This window comes from Daphnia magna, linkage group LG7, assembly GCF_020631705.1.
Source record: "Daphnia magna isolate NIES linkage group LG7, ASM2063170v1.1, whole genome shotgun sequence".
Lineage (NCBI taxonomy): Eukaryota > Metazoa > Arthropoda > Branchiopoda > Diplostraca > Daphniidae > Daphnia > Daphnia magna.
In genome coordinates this window covers 10,201,184-10,215,993 of record NC_059188.1, presented here as the reverse complement: position 1 = coordinate 10,215,993, position 14,810 = coordinate 10,201,184, and the positions used below count along the sequence as shown (strand labels likewise).

Sequence of the window (14,810 nt, the reverse complement as noted above, 5' to 3'; positions counted from 1 at the left end):
TTCGCCCGTTTGCTTTATATTGTGTTCCTTGTTCTCTCTCTTATTCCAACCCCCACCACTCCTTTCCCCCTGTTTTTCATCCGCATTTCTCTCCCCTCCCGTGCTTTTCCTCCTTCCATTTCTACTCTCTCCCTCCCCCCATCCATCGCTGCACAACCCAGCTGAACCCATGACACGATAACACGCGTTCACTTCAATGCATTTCAACTTGCCATCAAAAGAGCGAACAGTCAGATATGAGCGGCCCTGCCAATGTACATACACAGAGCAGGGCCGACATTCTACAAAACCGTACGCCCGTTTCTGTGCAACGCTGTACTGCACATTTCAAGCAAAGATAAGTGTATGCATTGTATAACGATATGTTTGTATGAATATCATAATTCGGATCCGAATTTGAAAAAAATGGAGCGACAATGTCTTGTGAATGTGTGCACAACAAACCTGGACGGACTCTCACTGGCTTCTCTTATTATCGTTCGTTTTTTCTTTTCTTTCTTTCTAGCAAGTGTGGATTTGAATATTTGCTCATCTATTTTTTGAAAATTGAGTTTTTGATTTTTTGTCAGCCATTTTTGTTTTTTTTTAAGGGAACTCGTTTTGATGTAAAACGTCAGCAATGTTTCATATTAGAGCATCAAGATCCCAAGTTCTCCACCCACTCCTGCCCCCTTCAACCGTGAATATAAAAAAAAGGGGGGAAGCGAGGAAGAAGGGAGAAAGAAAGGAAGAAGGAAGAAGAATAAAAGACGCACAACTAAAAAAAAAAAAAATGTATTAAAAAAAAAAAAAACGAAATACAAAATGTCTGCTTCTGTACGTATATACCGGTGGATATATATGTATGTGTGTGTAGGCTTCATATACCTTACATAGACACACCTTTATAACTCACCCACTCTCACCCATCGTCCCCCCAGTTTGCCAGTATGTTACCAGTATACCGTAACTCTTGTGTGTATTTTAACGGACCGGTGCCCGCTGCTGCACCGTTGTCGAGTTTTTTTTTGTTTCTTTTCGTGTGTGTTTGCGCCTTTTTTTTTTTTTAATGTTCCCTTATTTTCTGTCTACATGCACCTTTTACTATATACTATATTAAAAAAAAAGGTATAGTGGAAGCTTAACATGTGCAACGTAGACACACAGTACATACACTCCACCCAAATTACATGTAATACCCGCCCTACGGATCTCGTGGCGTTTCAGAACGGCAGAGGAGGACTAGACGCTCATTGGATGGCTATACCTAACGAAACGAAATTCTCACAAATTCGCGTATCAGTAGATTAGAGAAATATGCAAATGCCTTGCGACTTTGGTGTAATAGCGCACTTGCACACACAATGTATAGCGGTGTGTATAAACAAGGCAAGCAAGAGCTTTCGCATCAACAATTGTATACAGTCTTCAACAATCGATAATAACTGGGCCATTATCCAATCATCTTCTGAAAATGTTTGTACCTCAAATCATCAAATGAAATGGCCACTCTTTGGACATGACAACAACTGAAAAAGCAATGCAGGTAATCACCGAAATATGTTACGATTTCGAAAGATTTGCAATGATGACGAGCGTCTTGTATATATATACGATATATAGATTTGCGTTCGTGCCTGTAGTGTTTTGATTTGATCAACTGAACATGAGGATGGAGGCAAGCACGTGGTTGACGTCGTGCCGGAGCATGGCGGGAACTTGGAAAGCCGTTCGATAGTCGGGAGATCGATGCTCTGCTCTCTCTCTCACACACACATACTCTTCGTTCTCTTATGCTGTATGAGTGAGTCTACGCACGAGAGACTTATACGAAGAGAAGCATCAGAGTTTCGATTATTTTTCGAAGGTCAAGGTGACGCCGCGTCGATTTCATCATCGATCACGACAACATACACACCGTGGCGCTTTTATCAGCCATGTTTTTCAATGTGAGTTGTACACGCCCAGTGGATAACAGACGCTCTAATGCGCTTCTTATATACAGACAATAAGTCGACTCCATATAATGCCCGTCCTTGTTGTTATGTACACAACAACGACGTCGATTGTTTTTAGCATCATCGATCTCCAATCCGGTTCGATATCGACGTGTGGCTCTCCAGTTTGCCCCTCTTTTTTTTGTTTTCATTCATTCAAAGCTCCTCAAATCGCGAATGTCCATTTTCATTGGCTCTAAATAAATTGCACATTTCTTTTTTACTTCTTCAAAATGATGACTATTAACTTATAGCTTGATAAAACAACGACTATCGCTATGCGATTCTGCCAAAAATGCCGCCCTCCATCAGCGTTATACATATTACCTAATTTCTTCCTATTTTACGACCGCCTTCCATTACAAGTTCGTTCTCTGGCTTGCACAATATTCTCTAGTCAAAAGGATGACGCGTGCGTTCACTATATCGATCCGGAGTGTAGTATACTACTCGCTCCTTCTCTCTCTCTTTCTCTCCCCTATGCACGTACGTGATGCAGGAACGGACTTGTCTACCGTGTGGGGCAAGCCGGGAGCATCAAGCCGGTGAACTCAACTGCACACCATCGAAAAAAGTGTATCAAGAGCGGGAAAATGGAACGGTAATCATCGTTGGCTATACAGAAGAGGGAGTCAGAATGGATGTTCGAGAAGAAGGAAAGAGAGAGACAGAGAGAGAGATAATTTTGTGTCGCCAAAATCAAATCCTTCCTGCTGTTGAACGGGCTGCGCTTTATAGAATAAGGGGAACAGGTTCACTCGCAGTCCGGTATATATACGTCTCTCAAACAGTGCGTCCAAATCGCAACGTGCATGTAGCAGCTGCAATCACGCATCGCCCGTTCGTCTCCTCTTCCGGACCACGAAGCTCAACTTGGACCCCCCCAACAGGAAATAGACCTAAATTTACTGCAGAGACCTTACAACGCCTTCTGTATATCTTCTAGCTTTATCTTTCAACAACATTTTCAAAACATACATAAATAGAATTTCATTCTTTTTTGCAATTGAATTTTGTTGTTTTTTTGTTGTAACTTTCCAAACAAATGAAGTTGAGATTCAAATAGTTTCGATTAATATAAATTTTTTAAATATTTATTTATGTGCGTACGTCATTGGTAAATGATGAAACTTTAACCCGACTTAACTATTTACTTGAATTCACATGAAAAGTGGAGTTATATGTGTGGCTTCCATCCTCATTCCAAGTCGGGCATCTGTTCATTGTGGTTTTCGGGAATAAAATTCAGAATGAGATTATGCGAGTGTATATGTATATGCATAGGTGCTTTATATAATATGCAAAATAAGAGGGGTCCTTTAAAGTGAAAGGCCAAGGAGCAAAAAGGCAGGAACAGAAAAAAAGGGGAAAGGGGAGAAAAATAGTTGGTATATAACTGTCGTCCCCTGCTGTGTGTTTGTGTGGCCCGCCAAGCGTAGGAGACGACGTCGATGACGAAGTTGCGTCGTATAAATGATGAGGCCGCTCGACCCTGGACACCCCATTTTTTATTTTATTTGTTTTGTTTTTCTCTCCTTTTCTTTTCCCATCCGTTTGCTTTATTCTAGCTTTCTCCCGGAGCGTGTGCGTTGTTGTTCCAACGGTTCTGTGTCTGTTGTTTTCCATTACACCTGGTTGCCATGAGCAACGGCGACCACGCCTCTTGAAAATATTACGCGTTTGTCTGCCCACTCCCTGTCTCTTGACTTGTCAAAAGACAAAGAAGAAGAAGAAGAAGAAGAAAAAAGGGGTAAGAATAGAAACAACAAAACAAGTATAAAGTAAACGCATTTCAATAGAAGAAGACCCTGTGTCCGTAGGTTCGGGTGAAAGAAAACACAAAAATAACAAAAAAGCCATCCATCTATTTGGCCTCCACCACTCTAAAAAAAAAAGACCCTATATATCGAACACATCAAATGAATTATATGGCGCCTTTTATACCACGATAGGCTTATACTCCGTCTTGATGATGGGGACTACGTTTGCTGTTGTCTGTTTATCATTTGTGTATGTCCTTAATTCTTTCTCTCTTATAGTTTCACGACATCACTTTTTACGTGTCTTTCTGCCAGTTTTGTTTTTGTTTTGTTGTGTTTGTTTTCTGTTTTGCTCGTCCATATTTGTTTGAGTTGTTTACGATATGACGTCCGCCCTTCAAATGATGATTGGAGCACGGCTATAGAAGAGCGTAGATGCCAAATAATGGGGTTTTGCTCGAGTCACGAAATTTCGTTGATATTGAAATCGATTTGTTTTCGGCAGTGCCAGCATAGCCATATAGAGCAGCGTGAACTATACTGTATATAAGACTAGCACCGTGAATGGACGCCGTAAAAACGTCTGGTACGGTATACCTAGACGCCACTTTTGATGCTTTCTGTCAAATAAACAATCAAGCATAGCTTCAGGGTGGAGTGCCTGCTGGATAGTAATCTACGAGCCGACCACCTCTCCCATCGCATCCATTTGTGAAATATTGTCTGCTATGCATTGCGTCATTCCTGGGCTTGCTATCGCGTATTAGGTTTCGCTTTCCCAGGATCTCTCGCCGACATCGTTATACTTGTTTTTGCTATCAAACTGACTGTTGTACTTTACGCACATTAGCGTTCCCCCTCTAGTAGATGGGCTTTCTGTTCGTTTTGTGGCTTATTAGTTATTACCTTATCGTCATAGAACTCAAAACTGCCATTGACTACACGATAACAAAAGTAATAAAAATGAGAATCGCTCTTTTGTCTCTCGAACTTGTGAAACATGAGGAAATATTTCGGAAGGATGACTTGTTAGCGAATGTAGACAAATTTAAAAATAATTTAAACTCCAATTTTGAAAGAGAATTACAAGAAAATGGGGCTGTTTACGTATGCGGATATCTTGCAATGCTGCTTTATTTACCTCGCCATTTATCCTGTCACTGCAAAAAGTGCCAGCGTACGTACTGTGTCATAGAACTGCTGATTTTAAGTTTTATCGCATAAAGTAACCGCAAAAATTCGTCAAAATGGCTCCCAAATTCCCTGATGAAGTTAATGTCTTCTTAGTACCCCATTCCAGAATGAAGGATCTAGTGGGAACCTACATGGACCAGGTGTGTATATTCTGCATAAGTTTTTTTTTTTTTTTTTTTTTTTTTGCCTCATATTTTCTTAATCATTTTTCCTATTTTCAGCTTTCCACTACAGATTTTCGTAGTAATGGAGCTCTGGAGCATCTGCTTCCTCTTCTGGAGAATACTTTTACCGAATTCAAAAGCCATGAGCACATTGAGAACCAATACATCATGGAACGACTAAAGCAAAGGCTTAAACTGGTCGACGTCACCAGCCAGTCTGTTTGCAACTGCCATGGGGACAGTCAACTAGTTGAGGTGCTTTCTTGACAGAATGCCCCAATGTTGTTTGTCTTGACGATGTTTCATTTGCATGCTTTAGATACTCAATTTATTGCGTGATGGGTACACCTGCACCAGTAAATCGATTTCTGAGAGAATCAATTTTGGCTCTCAGCTTCAAAAAGCTGTCTCAGAATTCACTAAACAATTCATACCACACATGGAGGAGGAAGAAGAAATTTTTCAACCGATGTTGATGAAGTACTTTGCCTATGAAGAGCTGCTGTTACTCAAGCAGCAAGTCATCCAGCAGCATGAGTTCTGGAAAGAAAAACTTCTGGTTCAAAAGGAAACGGCCGAGAATATGCTTGCCCTTCTCAACACAGTGGCTTTCGAAGTCACCGATTATCGTTCCGGTGACGACGAAGATTACCAAGAGACTCTGCAAACCCTCGTAGAATTGACCTGTGAAAATATTTCCAAGAATAAGATTGTACATGAAACGATTCTAGAAGCTAGTTTCGATGACCTTCCTGAGGAAATGATTCTACACATCTTTTCCTATTTGAACCTAGCTGATCGAACGCGCTGCGCTCAAGTAAACAAGCACTGGAACATGCTGATATACTCACCCCAATTGTGGAAGACTATATACCCCACCAACTGGGCCAAAGGCTTTTACGATTTTCAGTACCGTGATCCATACACCTTGGTAGAATCCGAATGGAAAACCAAATCTTTTCTCGACGACGATGATGATATATCTACCGCTGAAGAGATTTTATCATCTCAGGCGGAAAAGGAAATACAGTGCTACGAAAAGTAAGAGAATAATTTGGAAATAAATTTAAAACAGCAACGCAGAATTCTAATAGTGTTGCCCTTTTTCGCCTTCGCCCAGGTTCGTTTTGAATGCATTAGTTCGTATTGGAGAAGGTGTACAGTGTCTGGTAGTTGCGGGTGGTCTGCATTTAAGCAGCACCATCTTGCACTCCATGCTCGTACTGTGTCCTAATATCCAACATCTGGATGCCAGTTACACGAACATTACCGACTTATCTTTTAAAGGGTAATTGACAGAAACCATGTTGCCTTACACATCATCTAAACACTACCTTTTTTTGTCGTCAGATTGGCCTTGAAGAAAGCCTGCATCTATTTGGAACATTTAGACCTCACTGGTTGTCGCTTCATCACCGACGTTGGTCTGGAACGCCTCGGAAACTGTTTCAAATCGCCATTGGCTCGTAGTTTTCCCAGTTCTAAATGCGGGTCATGTTGTCAGTCATGTAAGAATTGCCCGAAGTATACTGACCAAATGCCAATGGACAATATTCGCTATGGTAGCAACGACAGTTTGTTTGAAAACGACGTTTCGTCTCCTGGTCTGGTATACCTGAGCTTATCAGGTTGCACCTCCGTTACTGATTTTGGGTTAGGATCCTTGTTGGAGGTAACAGTACAGAAAGAAAGTCTACTTTTCTTGGACCTCAGTGGCTGCTCATTGCTGTCGGGACGTGGCCTTAAAACTATTGCAAAACATTCGTCTCGTCTACAACCGGAAGATCTTTACTATTGCAACAGAATTCAAGAAGGCCCATATCCAGAGGAAGCAAATGGCTGCCAAAATTTGGAATGTCCACTCAGAGGCTGTTGCTGCTTTGATCAGTAAATCGGTGGATTTTGAAATGCTTCCGCAAGTTCATCCTAATTTTCTTTTGTTCGGTTGTGGATACTATTCCTAAAATACGTTTGTTGGGGAATTCCATTTTCTTGATTAAAGTTTCTAAAAATGCGCATTGGCTATGTGCATGCTTGTTGTATTGAAAGTTACGATTCTATGATTTCCATTCTTTCTCTGGTCAAACATGGGTAAACACGCAATCTACTACGTGGATGAAATACAATAATTTATCGGACGTCTCAATTGTGATGAATTTTAGAATTGTTTGGCGAAAGGTAATCTATCAAATTATTTATGCACTGATTTCTGTGTGATAACAAAGGACATCAATAGATTAGCTACATTGGTAGCTCAGAAAAAAGAAAACGAAATAGTTGGTATTAAAATTTAAACAATTTAAAATTTAATAACACTGATGGCTCGTAAAGTTCTTACTCTTTGTTACACAGTCTCATATCCGGCTTTGATGAGAACTTCGTTAATGCTGTAATCAAAAAGCTCGAAATCCATTCGGAAGGCGTCATAAAAACGGAGAATTAGTTTTCTTGGCAGCGATGCGTAATATCTTGAGAAATTGTTATCAAACGAATAGGAATATTTTAGTGATCACTAGCTGATACTTTGCGTGGTAGGATAATTAAACATATACTTTTTCTCCAGCGCAATCTTAGACTTTGACGGGAAGGTCTTACGATTTATCCATGGAACAGGAACTTTTGCCCCCAATCCAGTCGTCTCCCAGATATACTACAAAATAGAAACCAAAAAAATCTAATTGCTTTATGGAGCCGTACTGAGAAAATATTGAATAACTCAATGGCTCTAGGTAACCATGTTTATTCAGGATAGAGCTTGTGAACCAAAGGAAAAGCGCATAGTTTTAATATGAAATAATGTAATTAACAGATTACTCGAATTTTTTTGTATATTTTGAAGACTGAATTTGCGATACTTTACAAAAATTAAGGGTTCTAGTAATTGCGTTAAATAATTTTAAATATGTTGTACCTGAAAATCGTCGAAAGCCGTTTCTAATTTACCAATAACGTCATAGGAAACTGGAAAATAAATAAATAAAACAATAAATCCACTTTCTTCTACTTTTCGAGAAATTACAATTAAAATTGTATTTGCGCTGTAAGAGTAAAAGTCACACATGAAAACAAAGTGTATTTTTGAGATGCTAGTGGAATTTTGAATCAAATCAGATATAGTTTTCTATATTTGAAAATTGCAAATTGCAATTGCAATTTTTGGCGAATTCCAAGATGTCAATTTTTGGAGAATTTTGAGACTTTAAAATTGAGCACGACTTTTTTCATTTTCTTTTAAAATACTCTAAAATGTACAAAACTATACATAATTAGACTCAAATTCAGCTAGCATCACAAAAATACACTTTGTTTTCATGTGCGACTTCTGCTAATTTTTGAGTAATTACAATTAAAAAGGAATTTGAGCTATAACTACCGGTACTTCGCTTGCGTTTTGTAAAAAAATGGCGTAATTAACGAGAAAACTAATCTTCCAGCCGAAATCAGTGTTTAATTTTGAGTATAACGTGTGTGGTTTTATTGAATTCTAAGAGATGTCGATTTTTGCAGATTTTGACGAAAATGAGAAGGCTATACCCTTCCCACTTTTTCATTTTTGACTAAATTTGAGAATTGGTGAAAAATACATGAATTCGATTCGTAATTAAACCACAATCACGATACGCAAGTTCATTTTAACGTTAGGCTTATAATTTTTTAAATAAACATAGAAAACGAAGCGGCAGTGCTGGCGCACCACACTTAAAATTAGGCCCGACAAAATAAGCCCGACTTTTTTCATTTCCTTTTAAAATACTCTAGAATATACAAAACTATATATGATTTGACTCAAACTTAGCTAGCATCACAAAAATACACTTTGTTTTCATGTGTGACTTCTACTTTTTGAGTAATTACAATTAAAAAGGAATTTGAGCTATAACTACTTCACTTGCGTTTTATTTAAAAATGGCGTAATTAAAGAGAAAAATAATCTTTCAGCAGAAATCAGCGTTTAATTTGGAGTATAACGTGTGTTTTTTTATTGAATTCTAAGAGATGTCGATTTTTGCAGATTTTGACGAAATCGAGAAGGCTATACCCTTCCCACTTTTTCATTTTTTTCAAAATTTTAGATTTAGTAAAAAAATACATGATTTCGATTCCTAATGAAACCACAATTACGATACTTAAGTTCTTTTTAACGTGAGGTTTATAGTTTTTAAAATAAACGTAGAAAACTGAGCGGCAGTGCTGGCGCGCCTGCAACACGTTAGTCCCATTTTATTAAAAAACAACTGACTTGAAGTCAAAACTTATATTCCAGCCGGAATCAGCGTTTAATTTTGAGTATAACTTGTGTGTTTTTATTGAATTCTAAGAGATTTGGATTTTTGCAGATTTTGACAAAAATGAGAAGGCTATACCCTTCCCACTTTTTCATTTTTGGCTAAATTTTAGAATTGGTAAAAAATACATGATTTCGATTGGTAAGTAAACCACAATCATGATACGCAAATTCTTTTTAACGTTAGGCTTATAATTTTTTTAATAAACGTAGAAAACGAAGCGGCAGTGCTGGCGTGCCAGCAATAGGTTAATCTTATTTATTTCTAAAACTGCTAATGGAAGGCTATGCCCTCCCCACTTTTTCATTTTTGGCTAAATTTTATAATTAGTAAAACTAAGCATGATTTAGGTTGAAAATTGAACGAGGATCATGAAAATATACTTGGTTTTGACCTGGCAATTAAAGTTTAGTTTGCACTAAACAATGCTTTTTTATTGCGTTTCATTCAATAACCGTTTAACTAATGAAAAAACTAATATTTGATTCCTAATTTGCGTTAAATTTGGGTTGAAACCGTTTAGGTTTTATTGAATTCTAAGAGATGTCAAAATTTGACGTTTTTTAACAAAAATTTGGGGGAATTCCCTGGGAAATCCCATGGCCAATTTTGCCACTTTTTTGTTTTTGTTTTTCTTTTATTAGCCTAAATATGTCAAACTATGCATGATTTACATTTGAAATTGAACTAAGATGACGAATATCAACTTTCTTTTTATCTGGATTTTATAATGTATGAGATTAAAGTTTTGAAATTCGATGAAAATCACCTAGTTTTAATCCAAATTGAACGCTGATTCCGGACATTAAAGTAATTTTCCTGTTAATAGCATAGTTTTTTAATACAGCGCAATCATGTCGTTATCGATTGTTTTAGATCTGAGCATGTTATTTAAGGTTTAAAAACTTGAGAAACTCACCGCTGCACGGGCTGCAATATCGATGGAACGGGACCCAATGCGAGTCATATCCAATGCCTGTCAAATAATCAGACAAGATATCAAGCACAGACAGTAAGCTAATATTCTGTACTTCTAAAACATACAATACTGACAAGATTTCACCTGTAACTGTCAAGACCCACAAACCATTGCCTGTAGTCTGCGTGCTTACCTTGTAAATCAGTGTCTAAAACAAATTCAAGGAATTCTTCAAACGTAGGTTTGCTTTCTGTTGTGTTGATCATATTCATTGATGCACTTGTTTTCGTACGTTGGCTGAATGTGGTGATTGGGTGCAATTGCTTTTTATTTATTGCCGTGTCTTGCGCGTCAGAAGTTATCCCGAGAAATCCTGTCTCTTCTTGGAATCGATAAACAACTTTGGATTTTAGTTGGTTCCAAATCAAAGAAGGGCCTTTTGACGCCCACAAAAGACTTCGACGCTGAGGTTTATTGTTTCTGCCATGCTGATTTCTTATGATTTCATTTGCCCTGTTTTTAACGAATGCGCGGAAAGCAGGGAGACTGTGATGTTGGCTGTTAATCATTTTATCAAGATAGCAGGAGAGCATTCTATCCATTGGATGGCGAACGAACATGAATTTAAAGTAGGTTTCGTTGGCAAACTTGAATTCCTCGAGAGACTGTCAAAATGTCAAAATTCGTGTGAGAGTAACTTTATGTTTTACATTTTCTTTCTTATATTATCGTTTGCTTTCTTTTGTTGCAGGAAAATAGATTACCTTGGGAAGAAGATGACCTGAGAAGCGATGTGGACTGGACAAGGAAGGAGCAAGTCCACGTACTAAAAGGAAGGCCGAAACTAAAGATGATGAGGCTACTTTGTTGAGAAAGCAGCCCATTGTACGAAATGATGGTGCTAATGAAAAATGGGATGTGACTGGGTTCTCCACTTGAACCGGAACTAAAGAAAATGAAAACTCGTAAACAAAACATGTCAACGAAAAGAACCAAAGTTGAGCGTGAATCAAGGTCGTTACACTGAGAAATCTATCATTTAAAGAGTCTGTTTTTTTGGGCCTCTCAACACGTCAGCTACTGAAAGTCATAACGGTAAACTAAGAGCAAATTCACGCCGCAAATGGCAACTTTTGTTTTGGTCCAAGTTTCTTCAAACTTGCACGCTCTGCTGATGACAAGTTGGTTATAAACTTTGTGGTATTTAGTACGAAGCTGCATACAGGTGGTATTATTGACGCTTTGTTGGTTTAGAGTAATTTTCTCTTTACGTATTGACGTCTGAAATAAATTATGAGGCGAACGATGATCGACTTTAGATTTTTCCGTAGTCAATTGTCCATAACTCGATATTACTGTATTTGTATAGTCATGCACCCTTAAACGAACGAATGGTTGCAGTTTGAGGTTCACTTTTTCAAACTCCGTTCAATAATTAGCAGATCATGACAACGCGTTGCACAGCACGCTGTCTTGAACAAAGTGTTTTTGTATCGGCTAACATGAAACATTGTGATTTAAATTTATGATGACATACCTGGAGCATTGGCCGCTAAAGGTGAATGAACGAGACGCCTCTTCTTGCTAATTGTGAAGACAGGTGGGTTAGAGACAACGACTCTACTTTTACAAACGTTCCGGATGTGCTCAGACCGCAGGAGGTATCTGCGATTATTTTCTTTTATTCGACTCTTTTCAATTACTTCTTCTTTTCTTCTAGTGTCATAATTTCTAACAACATGTCCAACTGTAACAGTGTGATCGTTTAATAAAAAACCTGTCGGATTTTGACTTTTTGAAATCTTGTGCTTTTCAGAGATTACGAATGAAGAATATGATAGATTGAGCGGTTTATCTTCCTGACGTTTATCACTACGTTCCACAAAATTATTTGACCAAGCACTTGACCCAGCAGCTAATTTCATTCCATAATGGCGGGAATAAATGCTGTTCTGGCCACCATCGCTAGTCAAAATGAGCAAGAAATTTTGACTGACAAGTAAGTTTCCCGATATCAATATGAATATCATTAGGTATAGAAAACCTTTCCAGCCACCTTTGTGAATACAACGTCCAGTCATACTCATGACTGCAAAGTTTTTCATCACAGTCTTAATAGGCGGATTTTTCTACACGATCGTTTCCGAAACTGCATAGAAATTACTAAACGAACATTTTTACGATTTCCCCACAGTATAACACGTTATTGTTGTTGCGATAAAAAATAATAAGTCACTTGAAAGCTTTCAGTCCCAATTTGAATGAAGTCACTTTGCTATACCGCTTACAACACTCGACACAAGTGGCGTATGAAATAGTCTAATGGAAATAATCACAGGTAAATTGATACTCCTCAAATTCTGGTCGGTAAAGGTGTTATAGCAATTCCAGCACTAAAGGCCTGTTGCTGTATAGCTAGAACAAACTCAAAAGTTTTCCACTCCGGCTGCTAGGAGTTTAAGCTTGCGACTGACTTGTATTAGAAATTGTTCATCTTTTTGCGGCTTTCGTATAACAGCGGCAAACGAAGCGGCGTGTGGGACAGGTGGTCACCCAAAAGATATAATTAAATCCTATATACGTAGACAAATTGCTTCTTGAAGTGTCAGCGAAGAGTCTACAAGCGGAACCGGACCAAACGGACATAATAATATTTCAGCCGTGACACAAACTTCGTTCTTTTCATGCTATACAGCGTGCTTTGCATCATAGTTTTGTTAAAGTAAATATTATAGCTGCTGCTCCGTGATGTCCAACATCTTCAGAAAATGTTGTCACGCTGTGCTAGGATTAAAAAACCGATTCTATACTGTCTTATATTGCTGCAGTTGGTCATATGTCTAGTAGTAAATTTGGTAAAATTGATAATTCGGTTTGTTTTTATACATATAGAGAAGATGTACGTACTAAATTCAATCGAATGCAAAAAGCGTTTTGTATACAGCAACGTATTTGCTCTGGCTATAGCTACGCTGTATACCCAGACAGAACACCTGAAGCAGCAGTTCAATGACATCTACTTTGGAAAAAGAAAGTAGTCTACCGAACAGGTATGTTGCTGCAAGAAATGTGTTCGTATACCTCAACCATGTAAAGAATCGTTTCTTCTATAAAAAAAAAAATCTCCAACATGGAAGTAACTATGGACTTTATTCCTGTTTGCCTTGGGTAGCCATTGCGATGGCCTACGATTATTATACTTGTACTATAGGGGGAAAGAGGAATAGACTACGCTGCATAGAAATGTATAGAAATGGTCTACATTTTCGCGATCGATGGGTTGCATGTAATCTATTAGAATTGTAAATGTATTCCCAAGAACTATGATTTTATATTTCATCCACGTTTTGTAGCGATTTCCTAAAATTGTAGACGATAGCCTCTCAATATCCCTTACGTATTTTCTGGGTAGCATCACTTCTTCTGTTTCTTCCGACATTCTTTTCTTTTTCAAATAATACCCCAAAATTTTGCATGATTTTCTGCCCAACCTTATTTAGTAACGAAAACGTTAAGTTTGAACGGAAATGAATGCATCTCAGCAATTACCAACTGTCGACTCTGTTTTCGCGAGATAATTAATCCACAGTTGCCGCGCGGTATGGGGTCTAGGTTTACTCAACGCAATTTGAGCTGCCTCTGGTGTAGGTTGCCTAAAGTAAAAACGTCACAGGCTATAATGAATTCCTGTTGGCTCCATTTCCCTTTCTCTATAGCCTACTATATGATATGCTCTATCTATATAGGCTCAATAATTTACGAAATACAGCAACTCATTATCGTCTCTGTTAAGATAAATCTAATATAGGGATAGGCACAGCACACTCTTGTATTCCTTTATTTAATACGGCTTATACGTTCGATGGAAAATCAGAAATGATCGTACATTTGATTGGCTTATTGAAGAACATTTTCTAGGAAGTACCTAAGTATGAGGCGGCTTCATCACGAAATGAAAAACAGGCTAACACTTTTGCACCAATACGTAAGCTAGCCTACTAATGTGCTAGAAGAATAAATTGCCTAACTAAGAGTCACTTGTAAATTGCATTCTTCTTGATTAGAAGTACATTTCTACGTGATTCATTTCAGATTTAGTGTAGTATATAAAACACGATGAAAGCAAAGATGTCGCCTGTGCAGTGAATGCTTTTCGTTCACAGGATCAATAAGGAATGATACGAATTCTTTTTCCGCTTTTATGGGAGCTTTCTTATAAAAGATATATGGATCAAATATTTACTAAGCGTTTGCTTTCTATTTGCAGACCGACACGCCAACGATCGTTAGCCTCATGCTAGCACCTCCATAGTTTTTTTATTGTCGTTTTCTGAAAGCTATTTTGAGAATTCATTCAGGAACGAAGGATTTTACGTATGCCACAAACAAGCACTTCATGTCCCATTTTTAAACATGTGGTTGTATTCTTCACCGTTTGACAGCACTTTAGAGAAAATTCTTCGTGTATTTCTCTTCTCTTTTTAAAAATTAAAACCGAGTGCCTTACACTT

At 38.1% G+C, this 14,810-nt stretch overlaps 2 protein-coding genes and 1 long non-coding RNA gene across 4 annotated transcripts; 2 read left to right on the top strand and 1 right to left on the bottom strand.

Moving 5' to 3' along the window:
* Nucleotides 1-918: 918 nt before the first annotated feature.
* On the top strand, nt 919-2,199 carry LOC123474432. Its single transcript, XR_006649309.1, has 2 exons — nt 919-1,525; nt 1,603-2,199. It is a non-coding gene; the product is annotated as an uncharacterized LOC123474432 (long non-coding RNA).
* Nucleotides 2,200-4,748: 2,549 nt separating this feature from the next.
* On the top strand, nt 4,749-7,232 carry LOC116928165 (F-box/LRR-repeat protein 5). The gene is made up of 5 exons (XM_032935273.2): nt 4,749-5,070; nt 5,152-5,349; nt 5,414-6,135; nt 6,215-6,382; nt 6,445-7,232. Exons 1-5 carry the CDS (start codon nt 4,984-4,986, stop codon nt 6,983-6,985), a joined length of 1,716 nt encoding a protein of 571 aa, XP_032791164.1. The 5' UTR covers nt 4,749-4,983; the 3' UTR covers nt 6,986-7,232.
* Nucleotides 7,118-12,755, bottom strand: LOC116928166. 2 transcript variants are annotated; one of them, XM_032935274.2, is made up of 7 exons: nt 11,837-12,755; nt 11,064-11,245; nt 10,493-10,964; nt 10,300-10,356; nt 8,006-8,055; nt 7,647-7,744; nt 7,118-7,562 (listed from the first exon to the last, which is right to left on the bottom strand). In XM_032935274.2, exons 1-7 carry the CDS (start codon nt 12,402-12,404, stop codon nt 7,439-7,441), a joined length of 1,551 nt encoding a protein of 516 aa, XP_032791165.2. In that variant the 5' UTR covers nt 12,405-12,755; the 3' UTR covers nt 7,118-7,438. The 2 variants fall into 2 exon arrangements, with proteins under 2 accessions (XP_032791165.2, XP_045031834.1); XM_045175899.1 differs by lacking the exons at nt 7,118-7,562; nt 8,006-8,055.
* Nucleotides 12,756-14,810: the final 2,055 nt, after the last annotated feature.

Bases quoted from the DNA above. Each gene is read 5' to 3' on its own strand.
- LOC116928165 (XM_032935273.2), top strand. From the start codon at position 4,984: ATGGCTCCCAAATTCCCTGATGAAGTTAATGTCTTCTTAGTACCCCAT. The intron at 5,071-5,151 runs GTGTGTATATTC...TCCTATTTTCAG, and splicing joins TGGGAACCTACATGGACCAG to CTTTCCACTACAGATTTTCG. The intron at 6,136-6,214 runs GTAAGAGAATAA...GCCTTCGCCCAG, and splicing joins GAAATACAGTGCTACGAAAA to GTTCGTTTTGAATGCATTAG.
- LOC116928166 (XM_032935274.2), bottom strand. From the start codon at position 12,404: ATGAAAAACTTTGCAGTCATGAGTATGACTGGACGTTGTATTCACAAA. The intron at 7,745-8,005 runs GTACAACATATT...TCTATTTTGTAG, and splicing joins CGGCTTTCGACGATTTTCAG to TATATCTGGGAGACGACTGG. The intron at 7,563-7,646 runs GTATATGTTTAA...CAATTTCTCAAG, and splicing joins AAGATTGCGCTGGAGAAAAA to ATATTACGCATCGCTGCCAA.